Source organism: Rhinolophus sinicus, chromosome 15 (genome assembly GCF_057876585.1).
Source record: "Rhinolophus sinicus isolate RSI-liver-muscle chromosome 15, RSI-T2T, whole genome shotgun sequence".
Taxonomy (NCBI): domain Eukaryota; kingdom Metazoa; phylum Chordata; class Mammalia; order Chiroptera; family Rhinolophidae; genus Rhinolophus; species Rhinolophus sinicus.
In genome coordinates, this window is record NC_142515.1 from 21,586,740 (window position 1) to 21,612,841 (window position 26,102).

A 26,102-nucleotide genomic window follows, 5' to 3' on the forward strand; every position below is an offset into this window, starting at 1 on the left:
GCGAGTCCATTGGTATGATTTGCACACTGGCTGGGAGAAGCCTCGGACTCTTCCTAGAGTCCCAGCCTCCCTTCCCCAGGGAGGAGGAGCTGGGACAACATCCAGGGGAGGAGGGGGAGGCCCCAAAGGTAGAGGACAGCAGAGATGTCATAGGCCCCATGTGGTGTAAACCCGGGGCAAAGCAGGGGTAGATGGAGAAAGTGAAAGGGAAGGAGGGAAGTGAAGGCTAGGAGACTGGTGCTGCCTGAGGAGTCCAGAGGCAGTGACAGGCTCTGCAGTTCAGAGCAGCCTGATGCCAGGGGCCCCACAGGAAGGTGAGAGAGGCATTAAGGACCAAGGCAGGGACCTAAGGGCAGGACAGGAACTTCCCCTGACCCAAGAGGGTTGAGGAGATAATGGGAGTATCAACGGGGCCAGGATGAGGGTGAGGCAAGTGAGGCACCTCTGGTGTAAAATGCAAGGAGGCACAGGCTCTTAGGGTCAGGCAGTGCCAACCCTGCACTTGCTCGGGCCTGAGAGTGAGTGCCTCTGAAATTTTGCACATTAGGCCACCTCCCAGCCTTGCCCTAGCACTTCTGGAAAGCTCTGTACTGTGGGAGGGGACACCACTATCAAGGGTCAACGGGGTGCAAGTCTCTGGCCAGGCCGGGACCTACAGAAGGCTGTGCCTCAGAAACCCCTTCCTAGCAAGGGGTATGGTTAGACCCAGCTCAGAGGGTAGAACTCCAGTACCCAGCCCTCCTGCCCCGACACTGGGCAGAATTCCTTCAAGTCACCCTTGGCTGCCAGCAGGCAGGGAAGTGGCCTGCATGGCCCTGAAGGACCTTCGCAGCCCCATCCCATAAAGGAGGAGGGAGAAGGAGCCTGCCAGGGAGACTGGGGCTGGATGAAGTCACCGTTTTGCTGGCTTCAATGGAAGCTATTAATACCATAAGGTGGGGCTCCAGCACCTGTCATGGTGGCAACCCGCATCCCCAGCAGTGTAGATTCTGAAGGCGGTGCCCAACGGGGTGAGTGTGAGTGTTTGTATGTGTGTACATGTGTGTCCTGGTGTGTGAGTGTGTGAGTGCTCACAGCAGCACGCAGGGGAGGGAGGACCCCTGCAAGGACCCAGGGCCGAACCAGGGCTCCTTCAGCAGCAGCTTTGGTCCCCACTCTTCCTTCTCTCTCTCTCATTTCTCTCCCTTCTGGCTGGCTCCGTCCTCTTCTCTCTCTCCCACCTCTGCTTTCTCTCCTTCCTCCCATCCCTCTTTTGTCTTTCTGCCCTTCTCCCTGCCCTCTCTGCTCCTCTCCACACTTATCACTTCTCTCCTGGATGTCTCTCTTCTCTTTTTGTTCCTTGCTCTGTCTCCTCCTGCTGGTTCACCTCTCTCTTCCCTTCTTCCTCACGCTCCACAGCTCCCAGATCAGTTCAAATCTTGAAGAGTTTCCATGTTGATAAAATCATAAAATATTTTATTGAGAGTCTCCTTTCTTCCTTCCCTGAGCTGCTGGATGCGGAGCCCAGAACCAGCCACAATGATGATCCCCCACCAGGCAGGCAAGAGTGGGTACATCTAGGCCAAGCTGGACTCCCCTAATCTTGAGACCACCCTAGTCAATAGCATGACATCGATGTCGAGAAACTAACCTTAAAATAGCAAATAGCCAAAATCATCCCTAGCCAGGATCCAGGGGGCCCCTGGTATCCCCAAGGCCCAGCCCATAGTCATCAGGCCTACACAGGGTTGTCCTACCTGAATTGCAGGGGCTGGACATGGTAGGGGGGAGATTCCTGAGCGCCTGATACTCAATAAATATTTATTCAATGTATAAATAAATCAGTGAATTAATATATCAGTATACTCACCCAGTCCAGCCTGGGAGGCTTGCTCAGACCAGCTCATCTGGCCACTTCCCTTCTCAATACTAGTACCTTTCCCACAAAATTTCCCTGAGGCCAAGCCTTCCCTCTGAAGAATGGGAGTCCATACTATACCTCTTAGCAGAAACAGGCACCATACTGCCTTATTCCCAGGTGCGTTGGAATTTGGTGTCACTCATCCCAGTGACCATTTATTGAGAACTACCTGCCTGCCTGGCACTGTGTGAGGTAGAGTTTCTTTGATAACACCACGAGGGAGCTTGTCCTGTGCTTTTGTGTACTCCAGTCCAGTTCCCCACCTCCCAGGTCTAAGTTTAGGACTGAACACACAATAGTTCTCATTATTGTCAAGATGTTGGTTCTTCTTACCTTGACATATAGATTCAATGCATCCCATTCAAAATTCCAGCAAGGTTTTTTGTGGATATTAAAAACAAACCGTTGATTCTAAAGTATGCATGGAGAGGCAAAAGACCCAGAATAGCCAACACGATGTCGGAGAAAAACAAACTTGTAGGACTGACACCACCCAACTTCAAGATGTATTATAAAACTATAGTAATCAAGGCTGTGTGGGATTGGTGAAAGAATAGACAAATATAGATCAATAGAACAGACTAGAGAGCCCAGAAATAAACCCACATAAAAAGAGTTCAACTGATCTTTGACAAAGGAGCAAAGGCACTACAATGGAGCAAAGATATAGTCTCTTCAACAACTGGACATCCACATGCAAAAAAATGAATCTAGACACAGACATTACACCTTTCACAAAAATTAACTCAAAATGTGTCACAAACCTAAATGTAAAATGCAAAACTATAAAACTTCTAGAAGATAACAGGAGAAAATCTAGATGGTCTTGGGTTAGGTGACAAATTTTTAGATACAACACCAAAGGCATGAACCATGAAAGAAAGAACTGACAAGCTGGACTTCATGAAAATTAGTTTTCTGCTCTGCAAATGACACTGTTAGAGAATAAAAAGACAAATCACAAACTGGGAGAAAATGTTTACAAAAGATACATCTGATAGAAGACTTATCCAAAATATACAAAGAACTCTTAAAACTCAACAATAAGAAAGCAAACAACCTGATTTTTAAAACGAGCCAAAGACCTTAATAGACACTTCACCAAAGAAGATATGCAGGTGGAAAATAAGCAAATGAGCGGAAGTTCCACATCCTATGTCATCAGGAAACTGCGAATCAAAACAACGAGATACCACCACACACCTATTAGAATGGCCAAAATCCAGATCACTGACAGCACCACCAAATGCTGGTGAAGATGTGGAGCAAAAGGAACCCATTCATTGCTGGTAGGAATACAAAATGGTACAGCCACTTTGGAAGATAGTCTGGTGGTTTCTTACAAAACTAAACATTCTCTTACCATAAGATCCAGCAATTACATTCCTTGGTATTTACCCAAAGCAGTTGAAAACATATATCCCCATAAAAACCTGCACATGGATATTAATAGCAGCTTTTAAAAAATATAATTTCCAAACTTGGAAGCAACCAGGATGTTCTTTAGTGAGTGAATGGATAGTCTGTGGTACCTCCATGCAGTGGAATAGTGTTTGATGTTGAAAAGAAATGAGCTATCAAGCCATGAATAGACACAGAGGAACCTTAAATGCATATTGCTAAGTGGAAAAAAAAACAATCTGAAAAGGCTACTTACTGTATGATTCCAACTATACGACATTCTGGAAAAGGCAGGACTATGCAGACACAGGATGATTGAGCAAGTAAGCGGCCCTGGCTTGGGACAAGGAATGCTGGACTCCTTTGAAGTCACTACACAAGTTTCCCAGACAGGAGGTACCCATGGTCCTTTTTCTGGTGTTGGGAATTTTCCTTTCTGCGTCTTGTAGGGACCTCCACCTGTCCTTTTAGAGGCAACCTTAGTAATGCTGGGCCTCAGGTCTGGAGTTTATCCATGAGCACTATAAGCCTGGTACATAGGCCTATGGTCTTTCTAAAGGTCTGCTTAGGACTGAAAAAAAAAATAATTATGGCTCGAAATAATGATAGGAAATTTTTAAATCAAAATTAATAAATGTCACTTGCTTGCCTACAAAACTTAGTGTTGTGTCAATATCATCAATCATTAAATGAGTACTCATAAAGATTTCATTATATTTAAAGACAATTGTAGGTTTTCTCACTTGGCAAGAAATCCAACACATGCATGACTGCTTAGAAATAAAAGCAGTTATAAATTCAATGAGTTCCTTGGAGTCCAATGATTGAAAAGCCAAATTTATAAAAAAATCCTTTCAAAATGTTTAAGGCAAGAAAATTGTTTAACGCGGGGTGTAGTATATTTTAGTATGTTTGACCTGATAGGGTTGAGCTCCAAAGATAAGAGTTTGGGGGTCTATGAAGATCTTATACTTGGTCTTGGCCCTAGGGGCTGCCTCCCAGCGGGTAAGTCTTTCCGTGAAGCAGAGGAAGGGCTGGGGTTGCCCCTCCCTGCACAGCCATCGCCTGCTCTACCTTCCAATGTGATTACCCTGCTTAGGTAGCAGCCTGCAATGGCCTGGCCCCGTGTGATGTCCAGCTTTCCCCAGGGAAAGCCTGCAGGCATTCTTCAAACACCCTCTCAACTAGAACACATGCTCATATGGAGCAGTTTCCTAAAGTGTGATCAATTAATGACCTTCATCAGATTCCACTGGACCAGAATCCCTATGGGGGAGGCCTGGAAATCTGCATTTTGTTGACCATCTCCCCTGTCCTTCCTCCTGCAGATGATTCTCATGTGTGCTAAATTTGAGAATCTAGTCTTGAGTGTGTGTGCATCCTAGGGGGAGGGCAAGGTGAATCTTTTTTTTAAAAAATAGACTTTATGTTCTAGGGCAGTTTTAGGTTCACAGCAAAATAGAGTGGAAGGTACAGAGATTTCACATACACCCCCTGTCCCCACACATGTATAGTCTACCCCATTGTCACTATCCCCCACCAGAGGGGGACATTTGTTACAACTGATGAACCTACGCTGATACCTCTTATCACCCGAAGTCCATAGTCTACATTAAGGTTCACTCTTAGTGTACATTCTATGTGCATATATAATGTCATGTGTCCACTGCTATGGTATCATAGTTTTACAGAGCTAAGAATCCTTTGTGCTCTGCCTATTCGTCCTTCCCTCCTCCCAGTGTCTGGCAACCACTGTGATAGGTGATGCTTACACAGCCCTTAGTTAGTTACATGTACCAGGCCTTCATCTAAGTACTTCATCTATATTCATTCATTTAAATCTGGTAACAACCCTATGAGGTAGTTATAATTATTATTCTTAGTATTATTATCCCCATTTTACAAATGAAAATCCTGAAGCTTAAAGAAGCTAAGACACTTGTCTCGGAGCTGATAAGGAGAGCACTGGAGTGCAGCACTAGGATGCTGTGGGTCCAAATCTCTGCGATACTGCACCTGCCCCAGAATGAGATTCCTTCAAGTGCTTGGCTTGAGGAAGACGCCTGATGCTGGCGAGGTGTCCTCACTGAGTTCCTGAACCAGCCTCTCCTATCTGAGAGACCTTTAAGACTCCCAGGAGCTTTGGCTCAGCTCTTTGGAAGTTAGCCAGGGAGCACACGGCCACTAATGACCATGACATAGATTTAAAATTAAAAAAAAAAAAAAAAAAAACTGAAATCAAATAAAAATACTCAAAGTCGTGGTTATACCCCAGCATCCTTTTTCTCTCGTAGATATTTTAAATGACCTTTTACTTGGCAGGAAAGCCTTTCTAAGAATGTCTCAAAGACCAGTAAATCATAAAGGAAAAGTACGATAAATATGACCACGTAAAAATTTAAAATTCCTTCATGGCAAAAGTTGAAAGACAAATCAGCGTCAGGAGGCATATCTCCAATAAGCCAACAGCCTTCAGTCATTTCAAATACCCTTCATTCCTAGTCCCAGAAAAGGAAACAAACATTTCTGTTACTGCTGGCAGTGTAACATCTTGCTTCTATCCACCTTCCCCAAGCAAGGTCCCAGAGGCACTCGCTCGGTCTGACCTTCACCCAAAGGCGCCTCAGGAGTCCTCTCTTCCCAGTGAGGGTAGCTTATGGAAAGTTTTCTCTCAGCAGAGAGAGCAAACCTGTGTGTCTGTCCCTCCCCTCCTCTTCTCTCCCCCGCCCTCTCAAATGTTCTCTCCAACCAACACTGGGTAGCGCTAGAACTCCACTAGGATCTCCTCTGTCTCTGGCAAATGGTTTTGAGGGCCCAAGTCAATCAAAATGTGCATAGGTTGCTCTTTTCCTTTCACAAAGTGGAAAGAGTGATTAGAGCTTTCATGAGCTGTTTCCCCAAACTGAAGCCAAGTCGAGGTGCTCTTCAGAGCACTCCAGTTCACACGGAGATGCCCGGCTGTCTGCCTCTGGTACCTGATGTGGGCCCAGTACTAGCACAGCCCCTGGCTATCTGCAGATGCCCAGTGCACATCTGCTGCTCTGTGGACAGAACTTGAGAATGTGTGGCCAGTAACAGAGGCGCTTGCTAGCTTGGCCCTCTGTGCACCACTTACCCTCAGAGCTGGGACTTGCCACGGCCAGCAACTCTCCCGCAAACACCTCTGCATTTATTCCACCATGAGGGGCGGTATAAGAACTCTCACTAGCTGGTGCACTTAGGCAATGGGGGAAAGGGGACCCTCACATCACTCTGACTTTGGTATTTATGGAGCAGAAGTGGAATTCAGAAAATCCAGCCGGATGGGTGCCCCTTCCCCCAGAGCAACTCACCTGTTTTTGTCCCCAAGTCTCTGCATTTGGCCCAATATCAGTGTCCAATGCCACCCCTGGAGGGATCTCCGTGCCAGAAAATCAGCCTCCTCAGTAGGGTCTGGAAACAACTTCATTTCGGTTTGGTTAGAAAATTCATGTTTATAGCTTGTTAGACGTAAAAAAAAAACAAGTGATGAAACTAATATCAAACCAGGTTTACCTGTTTCTTCTTCTGAGAAAGGAGTTAGAAATGTATTGTGAACCAAGGAAATCGTTTCACATTCTGTAACCTGTGGGGTGAAGACCAAAAATTTAAGTTTGGAAGAATGTTCAGGGTTGAATGTGGTTATTTTATTTTGTTCCAGTCATAATATTTTAACATTTTAAACTTATTTTTTAAATAGCATTTATCTATTTATATATGGAAACATTTTTAATCTTTTAAAAATAAAATTCTTATGTGTACACATTGTTTGCAAAGTCAAACAGCACAGAAAGGTAGAAAACGGAAAGAAAATAGAAGTCCTCTCTCTTCCCCAATGACCCAATGGTAGTAACTGTCCACATTTCTTGTGTGTCCTTCTCTCAAATTGTATGCATAATACCAAAATTTTTACATATTTATATCCTTTTTACTTACAAGGGGGTGTACTATGTACAGTGTACTGTACTGTTTTTTTAACTATGAATCTAGAAGTCTTTTCATATGAAATCCTGTAGATTTGCTTCATTCTTCTAGTGGCTAGCTCCCTTTGTATGGCAGTGTCATAATTTATTTAAACAGTCCCCTGGTGATGAAATGTAGATTGTTTCCAGTTTTATCGCCATTAAAACAAATCTGTAATGACCATCCTTGTTCTTTACTTGGCTACTTCTGTGATTCTATCCATAGGGCCAATTCAGAGCTATGTAATTGTTAGATCAAAGGGCACGTGTACTTAAAGTTTTGTTTTAAATATATTGCCAAATTGTCCTAGAAAATCTCTACAAATTTATAGTCCAACCTTCAGTGTATGAAAGTGGCTGTTGCCCTGAGCCCTCGTCGATACTGGGTATTATCAATTTTTTTGTTTCTAAACACTCGGTGAGTTTAAAAAGGCACCTGGTTTTCTAGATTATATTTAATTGTGATTGAGGATTAGACTCTTTGCAGCATTTTTGGCCACTTGTCTTTCTTTTGCTATGAATAGCCTGTTCACATCCTTTGCCTATTTTTCTGTAGGGTTATTTATCTTTCTATTGATTTATATGATCTCTCTACAAATTAAGGAAAACAGACTTTAGTGTGGCGTGTGCACTCAATACCTTTTTCCAGTTTATTTTCACTTTATTTATTGGTATTTTGCCCACAGAAGTTATAAAACCTATCTTATCTACCTTCTTCATAGCTACTGAACTCTGTGCTCTGTTCACAAAGTCCTTCCCTAGCCATTGATTGTGAATAAATTAACCTATATTTTCTTGTAGAATTTTTATGATTTAAATGTTTATGTTAATGTCTTTGAGCCACTTGGAATTTATTTTGGTATAAAGAATGAGGTAGAGATTCAGTTGAAGTTTTTCCCAAATGGTTAGCCCGCTGTTCAAGTGCCATTTGTTAGATAGCCCCCTTTCATTTTCATCATTTTCCCAGTCCCTAATGGGCCACATGGCTCTATATGGTCACCAGAGTGACCCCATAAGTGTCACATTACATTCCCCCAGATCTGCCAGAGACAGACCAGAAAGGCCTGTGAACCCAGAGGCCTCTGTCATCAAAAGAGAGTCAGGTCTCTCAGAGACAGAGAGGGAACCACTGCTCTGCTAGACACGAGAGAACAATAGTCTCCCAGTCCTGGAGAGAAGTGGGACGCGCATCCAATGTCTTCCTTTGGAAAGAAAAAGAAAAAGAAACCTCAGGGGAGAGTGTACTCACTATATAGAAAGAAGAGACACAACCACGTCTGTATTTATTAAGACACACACTACACACACATATAACACACATGTGTATACAGATGCACCCACAAAGTACACATATCACACAGACACAGACACACACACACACACACACACACACACACACACACACACACACACACCCTACTCACACATCAGATACACTGAGTTTCTCCAGTAGGGGTCACCCAGTCCTAAAGAGCCCTCTCAATCACAGGAACTCCCAAGAATGGTAAAGCCAGTGTTTCTCAAATAATATTCAGATTCCTTTTAAAGGGAAAAAGAAATCCAGAAAACCCCCAAGAATATATCAGCAAGACCCTGATTTGAGAAAAAAACAAAGACCTATTTTATAAAGATCTTTCAATTGCAAATTAATACATGTTTAAAATTGCTAAAAAGGTTTGTCATCATTAAAATAAAATGTGAATTAAAAAAAATTTTTTCCCAGAATTAGAAGACCCTGAAGAGCATAGCTGCAGACCCCTGGGGTGGGGTAGGGGATTAAGAAACTTTGTCTTAACATATTATCATGCAGCAGATCTACAAGTTAATATCTTTCCACACACATAAGTGAAATAAGTCTTTCTCCTTTTCTTTCCTCTATTTCTACCTCTCCTGGTTCAGCTGGTCCAGACTCCAGGCTACAAAACATGATCCTCCCGCCCCCTTTTATTCTGTTCCTTAATCCCTTCAAGTTTTTCCAGTAAAAATGTTTTATGATTTTTATTGAGAAATTGAGCAAATCATTATAAAAGTAGACAATTTAGAAAATACAGAATTTTACATGTAAAATCATCCTGAGATAATATTTCTTTAAGTTGTGGTGGGCTTCCTTCTTGCCATTTTCTTTGAATGTTTTCCGGTAAATATGGTAAATACATAGCAAAGGTCAGTATGGTCACACAGCACACCACCCCTTGGGGCCCAGGGCCCCAGGCTGACCCGGGAGCTCTAGCTCACCTGTCAGAGATTGGAGCTCTGAACAGAAGAGACCTTGTTCCAATTTCCTGCAGTGTTCTCCCAAAAGCAGTATTTATTCTTTTCTAGAGACTCCCCTGAGATTAGAACGGGAGAGAGGGATGCTCAGACCCTCTCAGCCCAGTTTTCTTCCCTCCCTGCTTGGGCCCAGTCCTGTGGTTCAGGGTTGAGATGCATAGCATTGAGGTGGGACAGTTCCCTTTCCTGTCAGCAGCCCAATGGGTGACGAAGGCTGGAAGAAACAAACGGAAGATCCTAGCTACCTTCCTGGCTCTGTCCCCACCAGGCTGTGTGACCTCTGCCATAAGACCCAGCCTTTCCAGAAGAATGTGATGGTGGTGGTTCTCTGCTGCAGTAGGAGCCCAGGAGAATGAATGGGCTTAAAGGGTTTCTCCTGAATGGCCCGCCCTCCCCTTCACAGAGTCACACCTGCACGCTTCTGATGGCTCTCCTGGCCTTCTCTGGCGCCCTCTCCATTTTCACTCATGCAGGTAATCTTGTCTCATAGGACGCAGAGTAACACACTAATTAGGTAAAATACAAACAGTAAGTAAGAACCAGGTTTCTGTCTGCTGCTACCTCATCAGAGATATACACTGCACAGACAGACAAGAAGTTTGCATGACATATTTGGGATCATCTGACTTAAAGTGTACGCTAAGTGACCTCCCCAAAATTCATTTTGCAGGTCCCAAGAGCCCCTCAAAGAGCTGGGCTGTCATCCTTCAGAGAAGCTCAAGCCCAGAAACAATGAGAGACCTGTGGCACCAGTGTGATGAGAAGGAACAGACATGCCTCAAATGGAAAATCACACAGGCAGGCTGAGCCACCTCTCCATGGGGACCCAGTAACTAATTAATGGTGTTAACAATTCTCCCTAGGAATGTCAGGCAAGCCAGCCAGCATGTGTCCTTGTGTGCCCTGGAAAAACCTGGAAGGACACACCCCCTTGCAGTGACCCGAACACAGTCGGAGGATTGCTGTGATGAGACACTTCCAAGTTCTCTATTTTTAAGTTTTACCTAATGGTGAGTTTAATCAGGAAAAATGGAGATATTTACATTTTCTAAAAGTTGTTTGAGAATATGGAAACAAGAGTAGTCAGTGCAGCTGCAGTAGTCCTGGAAAGCTCCATGGAGACGGCAGGTTAGAGCTGGGCCTCTGAGGATGGGAGGATTCAGAAGGACGCTTTCCTCACGGGCTCTGGAGGGAGCCCGCAGGAGGCTGCCTTTGTGACCCCAAGGACCCAGATTCTGAGGAAAGGACAACAGTGCTGATGCATGAATTTAACTAAGGTCAGTACTTCGAGGCCAGGATGCCAGCAGGTCCACGCTGGATGGAGCAGGGGTCAGTAGGGTTAAGACCATCCTAGTCCCTGAGGTTTTTCTTATCTCAGGAGTGGCCCTAGGCTGGCAGTGAGGGAGCCAGAGGGATGAAGACTGGGGAAGAGCCTGGGTAGCTGGAGTCTGGATACCTCACCCGCCCCCAGCCCGTGCTCCAGGCCAAGGCCCACGGATCTGTGGCCCCAGGAAAGACCCATGGACTCCTGTGGCTGCCTTCACACCCCTTCCCAAGCCGGGCTGCCAATCAGGCCTGGGGGCCAGTAAGACAGGGGTGCTACGGGGTGGGCATCAGGCAGGGAGAAGGGAAAGACAGAAAGACAGGATGAGGCAGCAAAACAGAGAGAGGACAGAGACAGAGACACACAAAAAGACCCAGAAGCACACACTGAGGGACACAGGAGTGAGATACACACACACAGCGAGAGAGAGAGAGAGAGAGAGAGAGAGAGAGAGTGTTAGAGAGACAGAGAGAGGAACAGAATGAGAAAGAGACAAAGGGAGACAGACAGAGAGAGAGAAATTAGGGGCAGGACTTACATTCCACTCATTTGCTTCCTAGTTACAGACAGGGAGGCAGGTACAGGTCAAAAGGTGGGCAGAGAGGACCGAGCTGGAGATGACATAAAGCGGATCTGAACGCCAGCATCACAGAGAACAAACACTTGCTGTCACTTGCTGTGTGTTTGGCACTAAGCGGGATGCTGCAGGGAACAAAAATGTGCAGGTCCAGGTTCCTGCCCTAGATGGGACTTCTCCCTCCCACACATAGGTGAGATTACTGACAGGCTGAGGTGGCCTTTCCCAGGGCCTGTGGGAAGTCAAGGCTCCACAGAGCTGAGGTCACCAGGGGTGGCTTGGTGGCAGGACTGCATTTGAGCTGCCTCTTGAAGAACAGATGGGAGAAAGGGACACACATTTTCAGTGGGGAGGATGGCGTCAGCAAAAGTGTGGAGGGAAGACACCTCTGGGTACAGTTGAAAGGGCCTTGAATGCCAAGCGAAGGGGGCTGGGGGAGCCCCCCAGTGACACTTGAGCAGAGGAATGATGCAGTGGAAATTGTGCCAGTGGCCAGATCTAGGAAGGAGTGGGGGAAAATGGAGGAGAGGGTTGCCAGCACCCACTGACCCCCAGCCCTCTGTCTGACACCACATTCCAGCAACCCCCAAACTGCTGGCTACACCAACCCGATTCTCGCTCCATACCTTTGGCCATGCAGGACCCTCACCTGGAACGCCTTCCCCTTCCACACCTTTTACTGGCGAATGCTGAAACATGGCTTAACTCCTTTCAAGGCTCTTCTTTTCCAGGAAGACTTTAAGCCTAAGGCAAGGCACCCCTCCTGGTTCCTCCCAGCGTGAAAACCAACATGAACTCTCCCTGCGCTGACCAAGAAAATATAATTGACTCCATCAGCATCTTGGCCTGACCACACCCAGAATTTGCCTGTCCCCCACGGGAAGCCCCACCAGCTGTCAGGCCTCAGTATCCAAACCCCAAAGAGAGAAGGGAATGGGCTAGGGCTCTGGGGGGAATGGAGTGACAAGGCAGGGCACATTTGCCTAGAGGTGCTTTGGGCTGGCTGGTCACCGAGCAGTGACTCATTCTCCCGGAGAGGAGGGGAGTGGCACTGGGAGACAATCGGGCTGGACAGGAAAGCCTTCGTGGAGAGCAAGACCCCGGAGGCTGCACAGCGGAGAGGACACTGCCTCCTCCTTGTCCCCCAGGCCCTTGAACGAGAAGACCCTCCTGTGGCCCCAGGGAGGCCTGGCAGTGGTAGGAAGGCAGCAGAAGCCTCCCAGCCCCCACCAGGTGGGAGCCATGGATAAGTTCCGCATGCTCTTCCAGCACTTCCAGTCCAGCTCCGAGTCGGTGATGAATGGCATCTGCCTGCTGCTGGCCGCGGTCACCGTCAAGCTGTACTCCTCCTTTGACTTCAGCTGCCCCTGCCTGGCACGCTACAATGCCCTCTACGGCCTGGGCCTGCTGCTCACACCCCCACTCGCCCTTTTCCTCTGTGGCCTCCTCGCCAGCCGGCAGTCCGTGGTGATGGTGGAGGAGTGGCGCCGGCCCACAGGGCACCGGAGGAAAGACCCAGGCGTCATCAGGTGCGGTACCACACCACCCAGCGACCGGTGGGCACCCCAAACCCTGACCCTCCCATGTGGGCATTGTCACGGCTCCTCCACCAGCACAAGCACTGCCAGGAGCACCCTAAACCCCAACCAACCCTGTGGGCATTGTCAGGGCTCCCCCTACCACTCACCACACGCACACTGCCAGGTGACCCCCAAGCCCCAGTGACACCCAAGGGTATTGTCAGGGCAGGACACCCACACCCACAGCCACACTCAGATGTACCCCCTCCTTTCCCCAACCAAAGCATCATCAGCTCACAGAGTCCCATTTGCAGTTTCCACTGTGGAGAAACAGATATTTCTGTTCCTGTCATTTGTCACCTTTTCAGGGCCAGTGCTGGAAACACATGAATGATTCAGGATTCCCAAGAATCACCCAGGTCACATCTGTCAGGCTGGCCATGGATTATACCTCCCCACACCCATGAAGGACCAATCCATGACATGCTTAGCCAGTTTCGCATATTGTAAGAGGCACGATTGGGTTAAAGGCTGCATCCCTCTCCCGTAAGCTCCCAAGGGCAGCTTGTACCACTCTGTCCTCAGATCAGTGGGTGCCCTCAATCAAAATCAATTGATGGAGTTTAGAAATTCATAATGCTCCCTGGCGCCACTGAGCACCAACTTGGTACCAAGCTCTGTGCCAAGTGCTATGTGTGCACGCCGTCCGAATTCTCACCTTGGCCCTGGGTCTACTCCTACATTGGGCCTATTTTCAAGGATGAAGGACCTGAGGCACAGAGAGGTTAAGTAACTTGGCTGAACTCCCACAGCAAGGAAGAGGCACGGCTCAGATGCAAACACAGGCTGACTCCGCTGCTCTTAGTGTTTTGGACAAAATATCTAAGTGCTCGAGACCTGTGGGCAGTGGCAGGAGGGGACTGGTGGGTTTAGCCCACTCACGATCTCCTTCGCCCCCTTAATGTTTGGCATGGACAATTGAGGTGTTCTCAAACATACGTGGTGTACCTTCCTGACAAGTCCTCAGTTCTACCTTCCAACCACATTGCCTCCACAGAAAATGCTGGAGCCACTCTTGCCTACAGCGTATTTATAATTCACTGCTGGGTAGTCCACACACACACACACACATACACACACACACAGCATACCCCATTTTATGTTTGTATACAGTGCAAGTTAGAAACATCTGCATTCTATGCACAAGCAGCCTGTTTTGTGTTCCATGGGGGCTCCATGCTCCATGCTCCAGCCACACAGTGGGGGTCCGTGCACTGGGTGTGCCCTTGGCCTTTTCCTCTGGGATCCAGTGGGTTCCTGTCCTGTGACCAACAGCGAGTCCATGCCACTTGAGGCCAGGAGAGGCACCTGGAGACAGTCAGAGGGTGGGCTTCCTGGACGCTGGGGCAAGTGTTTGAGGTGTTACCTCTGGGAGGATTATCGGGCAGAGCTCTCTTAGTTTAGGCTCCTGTCAGAAGCAGGCTCTGGGAAAACTGTGATAATGAGGGGGTTATCGGGGCTCAGTCCTTCTGCGGACTCTCTGAGAGAGTGGGTAAAATACACCTCAGAATTGTCCCACTGAGGGTCTAGGAAGCTGGGGTATTAATGTACCAGGTCCTGTCCCTCTTGAGTTGAAGGTTGATTTGGGGGTTTTTAACACCCCAGTGTTTTCAGCCTCTGGGAGAAGAGCACCACCAAAGCCCTCATGCAGAGCCCCACAGGTGGTTGCGGTGGTGGAGGTCAGAAGCCCTCAGGCCTCCGCATGAACAGGAACCATCCGCCAAAGCTACAGATGCCTCCGGAAGGGCAGGGGCCCAACAGTGTCTGCTAGGAGGCCTAGAGCAGGAAGAACATCAGCCCCCCCAGTGCTCCAGTCCCGGGCCCCCTGGGGCCCCCAGCCCTCCCTCCTCCCAGCCCTCCACTGCTGGGACCTCTGCAGTGGGAGCTGCAGCCACCCTTTAGATGTAATCATGACTGGTATTTCCCAGCCCTCCTGGGAAGTCCATCTTTGCATCTCGCCTATAGCCTTCCTCCTAAGGTTGAACTCCCGCTGCCCTTTGTGAGCCGCCTCTTTCCTCTGCTCCCAGGTATATGTGCTCCTCTGTGCTGCAGAGAGCACTGGCCGCCCCCCTGGTCTGGATCCTGCTGGCCCTCCTTGATGGGAAGTTCTTTGTGTGTGCCTTCAGCAGCTCCGTGGACCCCGAGAAGTTTCTGGACTTTGCCAACATGACCCCCAGCCAGGTGCAGCTCTTCCTGTCCAAGGTGCCTTGCAAGGAGGATGAGCTGGTCAGGGACAGCCCTGCTCGAAAGGCAGTGTCTCGCTACCTGCGGTGCCTGTCACAGGTAATTCTGGAGGTCCTCTCCCAACCCTCACAAATATCCTGCATGTGTTCTGGGGGGTGAGGAAATACACATGACTTCCTGGTGCTAGTCCCCATTGCTGGAGACACAACCAAGGAGCAGGTGGTTCCCAGGGGGTTAGGAGCATGATCCATGGACAGGACAGTGTTCGGCCTTAGGAAGCGGGCACTTGGCCATCAAGCTGACTCATTGCAGGGCAGAGACCAGGTACCCATATCCTCCTGGAGTCAGCTAGGCCCACCCTCAGGCAGCCTGGATGGCAGGAAAGCATTGGAGATATACTGCTCTGCCCTGCCTTCCACCCCATACACACATTCCTCGCACACCTCAGAAATAACTAATCACCCTTTATTGAGCACTTACATGTCAGACACTGTGTTCAGCACTTCATATGCATTACTTCACTTAATTCTCAGAACAACCCTATGAAGTGAATGCAGTCATTATCATCCCATTCTGCAGATGAGGAAACTGAGACTCTGAGAGTTTAGGTCACAAGGCCAAATTCACACAGCTTGTACAAGATAGGGCAGGGATCTGAATATACATGTCGTAACTCCTGACCTTCTTAACCATCTCCCTACAGTTCAGGTTCTCCCCAAATGCCTGGCTTCCCACAGGGTACTAATTCCATTACCCTGGAGGAAATCCCAGCCCAGACTCTAGATTCTACCACCACCACTCACAGAGCCCATGTCTGGGTTGTGTCCCCTAAAAAGTCTTTACGTGAACCCACACATGCAGAGTATCAGTAGAGCTCCAGAGAATAAAAACATGACCCAGCCCTTTGGGGATCCAAGACAGGCTCGTGGCAAATGCAGGCCCATCGTGCAGTGGAGAGAGGACCGGTACTCAGGTGCACTTGATTCTGGTTCAGATTGTGACCGGGGCCAAGTCAGTCCCCCTGTGAGCCTCAGTTTCTTCTGCAAATTAAAAGGAAGTTTGTTCTCCTCCATCTTGGTGGTCCCTGTGGGCTTACACACTCTAGGCTCTCACTAGCTCAGAGGAAAGAATGTGGAATTTCCAATCAGACCAGGGTTGAGTTCTGACTTAGCTGTTAGTTCATCAGGCACATTAAATTCTCCTCACATGTAAAATGCTCACACTGATATTTTAAATTGGTGTGTGTGGGGGGGGAATCCTGTGGGAGACCAAATGAGAGACGGTAAATCACATCTCCAAATGATAAGAATTCAAATATGTCTTTGCTTATGGTTTAAAGGAGTGACTTCTCTGCTCCAGGTCCACACAGTTGCTCTAGTCTTAGGGAGCCTTGAAGAGACTATGGCTTTGGATGAAAAGAGAGAAGGGAGAGGGGTCGGCCATGTGTGGGCTCCAGCCCTAGAGATCTACTTCCAGTTGTTCCTCACTCTTGGCCCAGAACACTGTTTCCTGTTCATGTCCTGTACAACTGTTACTCCTCCTTCAGGTCTCAGCCTAAACCTCACTCTTCCCTAAGCCCTCAAGTTCAGGTTGGATGGATCCCCATGAGTCCCTGTATGTCCCTCAATGCGGCACTTAGCCACTCATCACCTATTTAATTGTTTCCTCCACTAACGTGTGAGCTCTATGAAAGAAACGACTAGGCCTCCAGTGCCTCCTCCATAATTCAGGATGAATGGACACATAGGTGGGATGGATAAACATATGTGAGGATAGATGGAGGACTGGATAAAAAGATGAAAAGATGATGAATAGATGGGAGAATAGAGAAGGCAAAACTTTCCCTCTCCCTACCTTACATTTTCAGCTGAGATGCTAATACAAAGATTAACAAGAGGAAAACAAAGAGTTTATTAATGCGTGCAGTGCACATTACACAGGAGAAACCTAAACCAAAGAGTAACTCAAAACAGTGGCTTAGAATTCCAGCTTATATTAGCATCTTCAGCAAGAACAAAACCTTTGTAGAGAAGTGACAGGACAAAGGAAAGCAGTTTTAAGCTTCCAAGGGCAGAAACGGTGGAAAGGTAAATAAATGGAAGGAAACATGGACTTTCTTACTCTTTACTAATAGAGTAAGTTTTGTTTGCACATTCCTCTGGTGCTGTCTCTGGGCTGCTAAGAGTCTGTCTCCAGTAAAAGGAGAATTTATATCCTGCCTTTAGATGGAAAAGGGAAGTGTAGAGAGAGTTTTTCCTATGTTTGCACTTCTTAATTGTCTTTAGCTCAAAATAATATTTATATCAAAGAGGAATACTTTGGGGTAGCATATTCTGGTTTCCGTAAGAGGAAGGTTGGGAAAATGAGTAGTGGGAGCATGGATGGTTGGATAGATAAATAGAAGGAAGGATCAGAGTATGGGAGCATGAATCAATGGGAGGATAGATGGCTGGATAGGAGGATGGATGATGGATGGATGGAGGGATGGCTGGATAGGTAGATGATAGATATATAGTCAGATGAGAGGATGGATGACTGGATGGATGGGTGGAGAGATGGTTGGATGGATGGATGGATGCAAGGATGAGAGAATAAATGTAAGGGAGAAGGGATGGAGGTGGTCGGTAGGATGGATGACTAAATAGGAAGATGGATAGATCTGAGGAAGGATGAGAGGCCTAAGTGAAGGGAGAGGCTCTGGAACACCCTTGCAACGCGGCTGTATAGCACCCATGCCCCTCCCACACCCAGCCTCTTGCTTCCCACCCCCAGGCCATCGGCTGGAGTGTCACCCTGCTGCTGATCATTCTGGCCTTCCTGGCCCGCTGCCTGAGGCCCTGCTTCGACCAAACAGTCTTCCTGCAGCGCAGATACTGGAGCAACTATGTGGACCTGGAGCAGAAGCTCTTCGATGAGACGTGCTGCGAGCACGCGCGGGACTTTGCGCACCGCTGCGTGCTGCACTTCTTTGCCAGTATGCAGAGCGAGATGCGGGGACTGCGGGGGGACAGAGCCGGAACGGGCGCTGAGCCTCCCAAGATGCCCGAGCCCCTTGAGGCCCTGGACGGCGGAAGTGGGAAGGCTCACCTGCGCGTGGTCTCCAGTCAGGAGCAGGTGGATCAGCTCCTGAGCGCATGGTACTGCAGCAAACCGCCTCTGGACCTCCGGGCATCCCCCGGGCTCTGGGGGGTTGGCCTCAGCCACCGTGCCCCTGCTGCGGCCCCCGGCACCAGGCTGTCCCAACAAACCCATGTGTAGGGACCCCAGCAGTGTCCCCACGAGGAGCGCCCCACTGACCAGGGTCCGGGGACTTTCCAGGTTGTGGGAGCTCCAAGGCAGAGCAGCCTAGCCCTGTTGGCCTCCTTCCCCAAAACAGCCCCACCTGTGGCCTAGTGTCTGCGCATGGCCGCTGGGGTTCTCGAAAGCAGTGCCTCACAAACTTGACCGTGCGCATCATTCACCTGGGCTCTTGTAAAATGCAGATTCTGCTGCAGTGCCGCCAGGACTGGCTCCAAGACTGCATTTCTAGCAAGTTCCCAGATGATACTGCTGCTTGTGGTCAGTGCACCACACTGAGTAGCAAGAGTCTAAATAGATCTGCCGTGGGTTCTGGGTCCTAGATGTCCAGATTCTAAATAACAACAACAACAATGGCACACGTTTATGTGGTGATTACTATGTGCCTGGCATTGTTCTAACTTCCTTACATATAGTAGCTCATTTAATCCTCATGATAACCTAATGCAGAAAGATAATTAATTGCACCATTTTTTAGAAGAGAAAACTGAGGCATAAAGAGGTTAAGCTGCGGGCGGTCACCCATGTAAGAGCTGAAACGTGATTGCAGGAGGTCTAACTCCAGAATGGGCTCTGAGCTACACATTAGTCAGCCCTCTAGCTAGTGTGGTGTATTTGTTTTTAATGCTCTGGCTGGGTTTCCTGCCGCTTCCGCCAGGGTTCTCTGGGTAAACTTCAGCAAACTCCGCTAGTTGAGTTCCTCTTGAAACTGCTGATTAGTGCCTCTTGCTAGCTACAGCATATGAACAGTTTTATCTTTTCCTGTCAAGGGGATTTTTCTATTTTGGGATGTCAAAGGGGCTGGCCCTTCCAAATCTCGACTTCCGAAGTCCCATCAATTCTGTTTCTAAGAGACCCAGGCTGAGCAGCCCCCACCTGGTGCAGCCCCCTTTGAGATGCAGCTCCTTTCTCAGCCCCGCCTCTGCCGCCTCCAGTTAGCAGGCGCTTCCTTCCTCACCCCTCACTCTCACCGCCTTTCTTACCACCTGCGGCCTAACTCCTGAGCTCAGCATCGCTTTGCAAGGCTGCTTCCTTCCCTGGACATTCACAGTAGTATCTACCTGATGCCCTCAACAAGAAGCTGGCACCTGGTGAGGATTTGCCCAGTGTACAGTGTTTGGACCAGATCTGCAAATCAGGGTAGGAGCAGACCTAGACATCGCCACACTGAACAAGCATCCCAGGTGATTCAGTAAGTTCCAATGTTTAAGGATTTCTGGGCCAAGAGTGGGTGAAAATCCTTGAAACGCCAGGGTTAGAAGCTTGCTGAAAAAGAAAAAAACTGCCACTCAGTCTCTGGTGGCCCTAACAGGAAGGGTTGGGGAAAATCTACCCCGTAATCTCCTCTGGGCCTCTGTTCCTCCCTGATGACTCACTCACCACACACACACACACACACACACACACACACACACACACTGCTACTGCCTCCATCAGCCCAAATGGTGCAGACCCGTATTCACCCCATGGTTTTCTGATTCTCAGGGCCTGGGAGCAGTGCAGGGGCCCCTAGACGCACCCCCTAGAGCCCAGCCCCCTCCATATCAGGCGATCTCTGCTCTCCTGGGCTCTTGCCAAGGGACCTTGTAGGACCAGACAATCTCTGCAACTCAGCCTCCCCCCACCTACCCTGCTGTTGCTCAGGCCATGCAAATATCAGAAATGGCACTGAGGTGGGGCAAGATTTAGGCAAAGTGATTGCAGAGATTGGATGGGGAGGGAGGGAGGAGAGCTTGGAGATGGCCCAGTCAGCACAGCTGAGCTCCCAGCCTGGGGGAGGGAGGCTCAGGGACCCCACATAGAGCTGCAAAAATGCAGCATCTGGACGAGCAAAAAGCCACTGACTGCCATCAATACTCTTGCCTTCTTATACTGAGCACTTATTGAGCACCAACTGCATAGACAGCACTGTGCCAGGGAATCGGGAACGGAGAATACACAGAGGATATGGCCTGCCCTCAAGGAACTCACTGTCTAATAGAGAGACAGAGATGGGTACAGAAACCATCATAATCCAAAGCAAAAAGTATAAGTGATGTGATAGAGACAAACTATGTGCCATGGGGATTTAGCATGGAGAATCATGGCTCCAACCTAGGGGATCAGAGAAGGCTTCATTTGAATGGGTCTCAAAGGATAGGGAGGGTTTTGACAAGTAGAGAAAGAGATGGGGTGGGGCCAGAGGACCTCAAGAGAGGAAACAGTGAAAACAAAGGCAAACAGTTGGGAAAGAGGCAGCAAGTGAGTCATTCACTCATTCATCAAATACTGAGGGAATGCCTAGAGTGCCAGAGAGCAGGCCTATCTTAATGGAGCTTCCAGTCTGGAAGGGGAGATAGAACATGAGCTAGTGAACAAACAGCCAGATGGAAGAGTGTGCAGTCCTGCCAGGCTAAAGACCCTTAGCCAGAGGGCAGAGGACCCCACTCCAAATGCGTTCCATCAAGAGATGCCTCCCAAACCCCACACCCAGTGACACATTCTTGGGATCAGCTGTCCTTGATGGCCCTCAAATACATCCCCACCCTCTTCAGCTCCCAAATGACATGGTTTCAAACCCCAGATCGTCCTTGCCATCGTCCCTCCACACTACCATTTGTTTACATCCCGCGCGAGAGAGATGGCTGAAGCAGCGTATACCATGCCATCTGGGAGAGAGGGACACAGGTGGCAGGCTTCTACCTGCTCATGAAGACCCTCCCTCCCAGGAGAGCTGCCACCCTGGGTGCCCAAGCTTATTCCCCAGGCCTCAGCCAACTCTGGGTGATGGCCCTCCTGACGCCACCCTGTACATAGGGCCTCTGTTCTGGGAGACACAGTGGGCAGCCGGGCAAGGCGGCAATATACTGGCAGCAGGGCTTTGTCTGTGTAAGTCCCCTATCCTGTGCAGCCTGGGTCGCTGCATGAGGACGGGAAGGAGGTGGGAGCCTTAAGGGTTTAGCTCAGGATTTTCGCTTTATCCTGCAGGCAGTTGGGGACGAGAGGCAGTGTTTGCAGACAAGGCCCGAAGGAGGCCTGATACTTGGGGTTCATCCACATGGCCTGAGCTGCAGGAATGGGTAGGGCCAGCAAGAGAGAGAGAGAGAGACTGGAGTGGGAAGAGGAAGGATGAAAGAGTGAATTTCAGGATGGGGGAAGGATGACCCATAAAACCAGTCCTTCAGAGAGACCCAGGAGGGAGAGGACTGAGGGGAAATCATGGGTTATTGGTAACTGCCCATGCGGGGACTGCTTATGCGGGGGGTGGTCTAGGCCAAGCAGATTGGTGAGTTTCTGTCGGATTCATGTACATCCCTGGGCTCTACCCAGGGTTATAAAGGAAGTGTGGGAGGTTTGGCGCCTGTTTCAATTTAGGATATTGATAATGGAGGAAGCCTCAGCATCTCTGTATGGTGAAGGGCACCAGGACCTAACGGCTATGATGGGAGTAGAGTAATTATATCCACACTAACATCCTTCCACTTAGAGGGACTCGTAGAAGATGAGGGAGTTCTCTGCTGAGGGCCTAGCTCTGCCCAATGCTTTGAGGCCAGAAGAAATGACCTCTCTTGCCTCTGCTTGATCAGCTCTAACAGGATGAGGGCAGGAGCGGCTGTGGGATTGGGGCCTGGATTAGGGTGGAGATGGAAAGAAGCAGAAAATTAGAGGTATTTAAGAGATAGAATATACTCCGGGTGCTCATGTTTGTCAATGTCCTGCTAAAAATGTAACCCGTAGCGCAGTCCATCCTGTGTTAGTCAGGTTAGACCCGAATGTAAAAATAACACCAAAATGTCAGTGCCCTAACACAACAAAGATACATTTCTCACTCAGGCAAAGTCTGAAGCAGATAAACAGGGGAGGAAAGTTGGGCAGGAGGGGAGCTCCTCTGGTTACTTGGGGACCCAGCTGACAGGGGACTCCCCCATATTGGGATACCACATTAAGACATACGCTATTCCCCAGATTCTGAGACAAGCAAGTCAGTGAGTGGTTTACGTGGCAGTCACTCCCAGGAAACAAGGTAGGAACAGGGGAAGTGATACCAGAAAGGGAAGAAAGTCAGTAACGTTTGTGGAGCCAGCCAGTCATTGCTGTGGGCAACTCTGGGTGCCCACATCCCCAGGCCTCCCAACCCAGAAGGGAGGAAGGTGGAGGGTTTGTTACCAATCTCCGACTGTCCCTGACTGGGGCACTAACTGTGGCACCGCCAGCTTGTCTTGGGCCAAATGTCTCCTGGGTGTGGTGAGCAGCCTTTGAAATGTAGAGGGGAGTGCTGATGGTGGTGGGTGTTACCCTGGTGTCCAGGGTCCATGAGGCAGGGAAGACAAAGACTAGGGACAGTGGTAAGAGGTGGGGGCTTCTGTGACACAACTCAGTCCCATGGCTTCAACCTACCTGGAACAGAGGCTGGGAATTATAGGGAAGCACATGGAATATTTAGTGAGTACTGCTGGTTTTGGACACAACATACAACCTCCAATACAGTTTGGCTAATGCAGCAGAGAATGGCACTGTATCCTCCTTAGGTAAAGACCTCATACCTCTGGTAACACAGCCTGATAGTACTTGAGCTGCCTTGGCAGCCACATCTTACTAATGGCTGCTGCCTCCTCCACTGCCCTGTTTTCCAGGTGCTGCCAGAGCTGCTGATTGAGGGCAGTGCCGCTTGAGCACCCTACCTTCATGCTCTCCTATGTAAAGTGGGCATTTTCCTAAAGGTACAGCACCCGCTCCCTAGAGGCCCCCTTTGCATGCTGCTTTACATGACATTTAACTCCTCTAGCACTGGGGTGCATGCCAGGACAACACTTCTAGGGGCAGCCCAGTGTACACTCCACAGTGTAGCTGTGGGTGAGTTTGCTACCAACACATTGAAAATTTGTGCAGGGTCATGTCACCCTGCTTTCCATTTACACCCAGTCATATGCTGTAGGAGTCAGAGGGGAGAGGTGGAGAAGACAGAGCATTGCTAAATGCACTCCCAAAGACCCCTCCTGTCATAGATAGAGTCATGAGCCCCCAAGGCCCACCACCTAATCTCCGGAGCCTGTGAATGTGTTACCTCCAGATGCAGAAGTGATTACGTGAAAGATCCGGAGATGGAGAGACTCACCTGGATGGTCCAGGTGGACACCGTGTAGTCACACGTCCTTATAAGAGGGAGGCAGGAGAGGTTGGAGTGATGGGAGGCCACGAGCCAGGAAATGTAGGTATCTTCTAGAAGCCAGAGAAGCCCAGGATATAGATTCTCCCCCTGGATCCTCCAGAAGAAACCCAGGCTGCCAACTCCTTGATTTTCAGCCCATTGCGAGCCACTTCAGACTCCTGACCCACAGAACTGTGAGAGAATAAATTTGTGTTGTTTTAAACCACTGTTCATGGTGACTTTTTACAGCAGCAATAGGAAACTAGCACACATTTTCAAAGTGCACTACCAAAGCTCAGTTGAAGAGATGGTAATTATTACTGTTACGCGATTATAACCATCATTTACTGAGAGCTCACTGTGGGCCTAGCTCTGCGCTAAACTCTTTACCTGCAGCATCTCATTGAATCCTCATGACGACAGCCTGAAATGTGGGCTCTTTTATTCTCCCCATTTCACAGATGCAGTCTGTGGCATCCAGAGGTTACATTACTTACTTGCTCAAGGTCCCTGGTTGGTATGTGGCTGGGTTGAGCTGTGAATCCCGGTCGCTGATGAGGGTTCTTACGTGCTCTGTAACATGGTTTCTTGCTAAGAAGAAACTTGACTGTTCAATGAAAGAAACTGAGAGAATGGGCAGGGCCTGAGGAGGATTTGGGTGGGCAGATGATGCTTCAGGAGCAGGGCATGTTCCACATATCCTTTCTGTGGTGGCTGACACAGCTCTGGCTTCAGCTGCTGCTCAAGAGGCCACCCCCACCTTCTCCCTCACAGGACACCTGCCCCTCGCCCTCATGCTTCAGAGACAGAGGTTCCTAACCTTCTTCACATCCCAGTGCGTGGAGACATTGATTGACACGTGACACCTGGGCAAACGAAGGGGATTTGGAGACATCTATATAGAGCCCAGTGGGACAATGATTACATCTTCATTATCTTATAGAATTATGATTAGAAAAATGTAGCACAAATTAGGAAAGATATTCAATACTGAATTGGTATAAAACACCCGAATGAAATCTCCCAGGCTTCTTGAGCATGCTTCAGTGAACATAAATTTTTAACATCAGAGTTTGAAATGACGATGGCAGATTCTATTCAAGGCTCTTTTTTTTTAATTGAGATGTAATTGACATATACTATTATGTTTCAGGTGTACAATATAATTGTTCTATATATGTTTATATTGCAAATTAATCACCACAATAAGTCTAGTTAATATCCATCACCTCACATAGTTACACATATTTTTTTGGAGACTTTTTAAGATTCACTCTCTTGGCACTTTCAAATATACAATACAGGATTATTAATTATAGTTTCCATGCTGTACATTACATCCCCAAACTCATTTATTTTATAACTGGAAGTTTGTATCTTTTGATCATGTTTACCCATCCCCTCAAGGCTCTTTAATAATGATCTCTTCAAATGTTTGATAAATACCACCCAGAGAAGACTTGGCCCGAGTTGATAAATTTAAAACTAATTTATACAACCACTCAAAAATTTACAACAGTCTGAATGGTATGTCAAGACTGCAGCACTCATCCTTTACTTTCAATAACTGTAACCAAAACTCTTGTGATATGCGAATAGTAAGTGTAGAATCCAATCAAGCTGTTTTGTATCAAGTATTTTTAAATAACATTGAAGTTAAAATTTGCAGAGTGTATATGTAGTTGGAGCAGGCACCATGCAGCCAGCTCGGGTGCCACTAGCAGGGCACATCAGCTACAAACAGTATCCACTGTAGAAGACAGAGATTCCAGGCGGCCCCCGGAGCTGCACTCCTCCTGGGCTTCTGCACCAGCCCACTCCACCCCACCACTCCGCACCCGAAACTGTGTGCCAAGCTGTGCTGCAGCTCAGACCCCTTGTCAGCCAGCACGTCGACGCTGCCATAGATGTCCTTGGTTGGATCTCCCTCATCCTGCTCTCCACCTGTGGGTGCCCTCTTGGAAGCCCCCAACAATGGTCCTCCAGAAGCCACCAGCCTAGAGGCTCCATTTGCCCCAAGCACAGCCTGACAGTAAAGGGAGCAATAACTTTCTCCACCTGCATCCGATCTGTGATGCACTAGTGTTTCCACCTGGACGAGAAGAGCAGAAGAACCTGATTCAACCGGAAGAGAAAAGCAGAAAAACCCTTCCTTGCTCCCTCCCCCACCTCCACTTGTACTTAGCCTGGGTTCATGTCCCACTCCTCCACCTACAAGCTGTGTAACTTAACTTCTCTGAGGCTCCGTCCCCACCTCTGTAAAATGGGGACAACAGCACTGTCGTGCTGGGAGGCCTGCGGGGTCTCTGCTCCCGCTCCCCACATAACGCAGGATATGGTGAGGCCAAAAAGGAACACCCACGGAGCCATAGGTAGGGGAGTCATACCACTATATTCTCTCTGGCGGCACTATACTCTCAATGGAGGCTGGATCCACACTGTCCGCAAACCGCCATCCAC

The 26,102-nt window shown here is 48.5% G+C and overlaps 1 protein-coding gene across 1 annotated transcript; it reads left to right on the forward strand.

The window, feature by feature from the left end:
• The first annotated feature begins 12,132 nt into the window (after positions 1–12,132).
• On the forward strand, positions 12,133–18,838 carry CALHM3 (calcium homeostasis modulator 3). Its single transcript, XM_019724700.3, has 3 exons — positions 12,133–12,982; positions 15,061–15,316; positions 17,990–18,838. Exons 1-3 carry the CDS (start codon positions 12,696–12,698, stop codon positions 18,473–18,475), a joined length of 1,029 nt encoding a protein of 342 aa, XP_019580259.3. The 5' UTR covers positions 12,133–12,695; the 3' UTR covers positions 18,476–18,838.
• The last annotated feature ends 7,264 nt before the right edge of the window (positions 18,839–26,102 follow it).

Coding starts and splice junctions, on each gene's coding strand:
- CALHM3 (XM_019724700.3), top strand. CDS start 12,696: ATGGATAAGTTCCGCATGCTCTTCCAGCACTTCCAGTCCAGCTCCGAG. Junction 12,983..15,060: donor AAAGACCCAGGCGTCATCAG/GTGCGGTACCAC, acceptor CTCTGCTCCCAG/GTATATGTGCTCCTCTGTGC. Junction 15,317..17,989: donor ACCTGCGGTGCCTGTCACAG/GTAATTCTGGAG, acceptor TCCCACCCCCAG/GCCATCGGCTGGAGTGTCAC.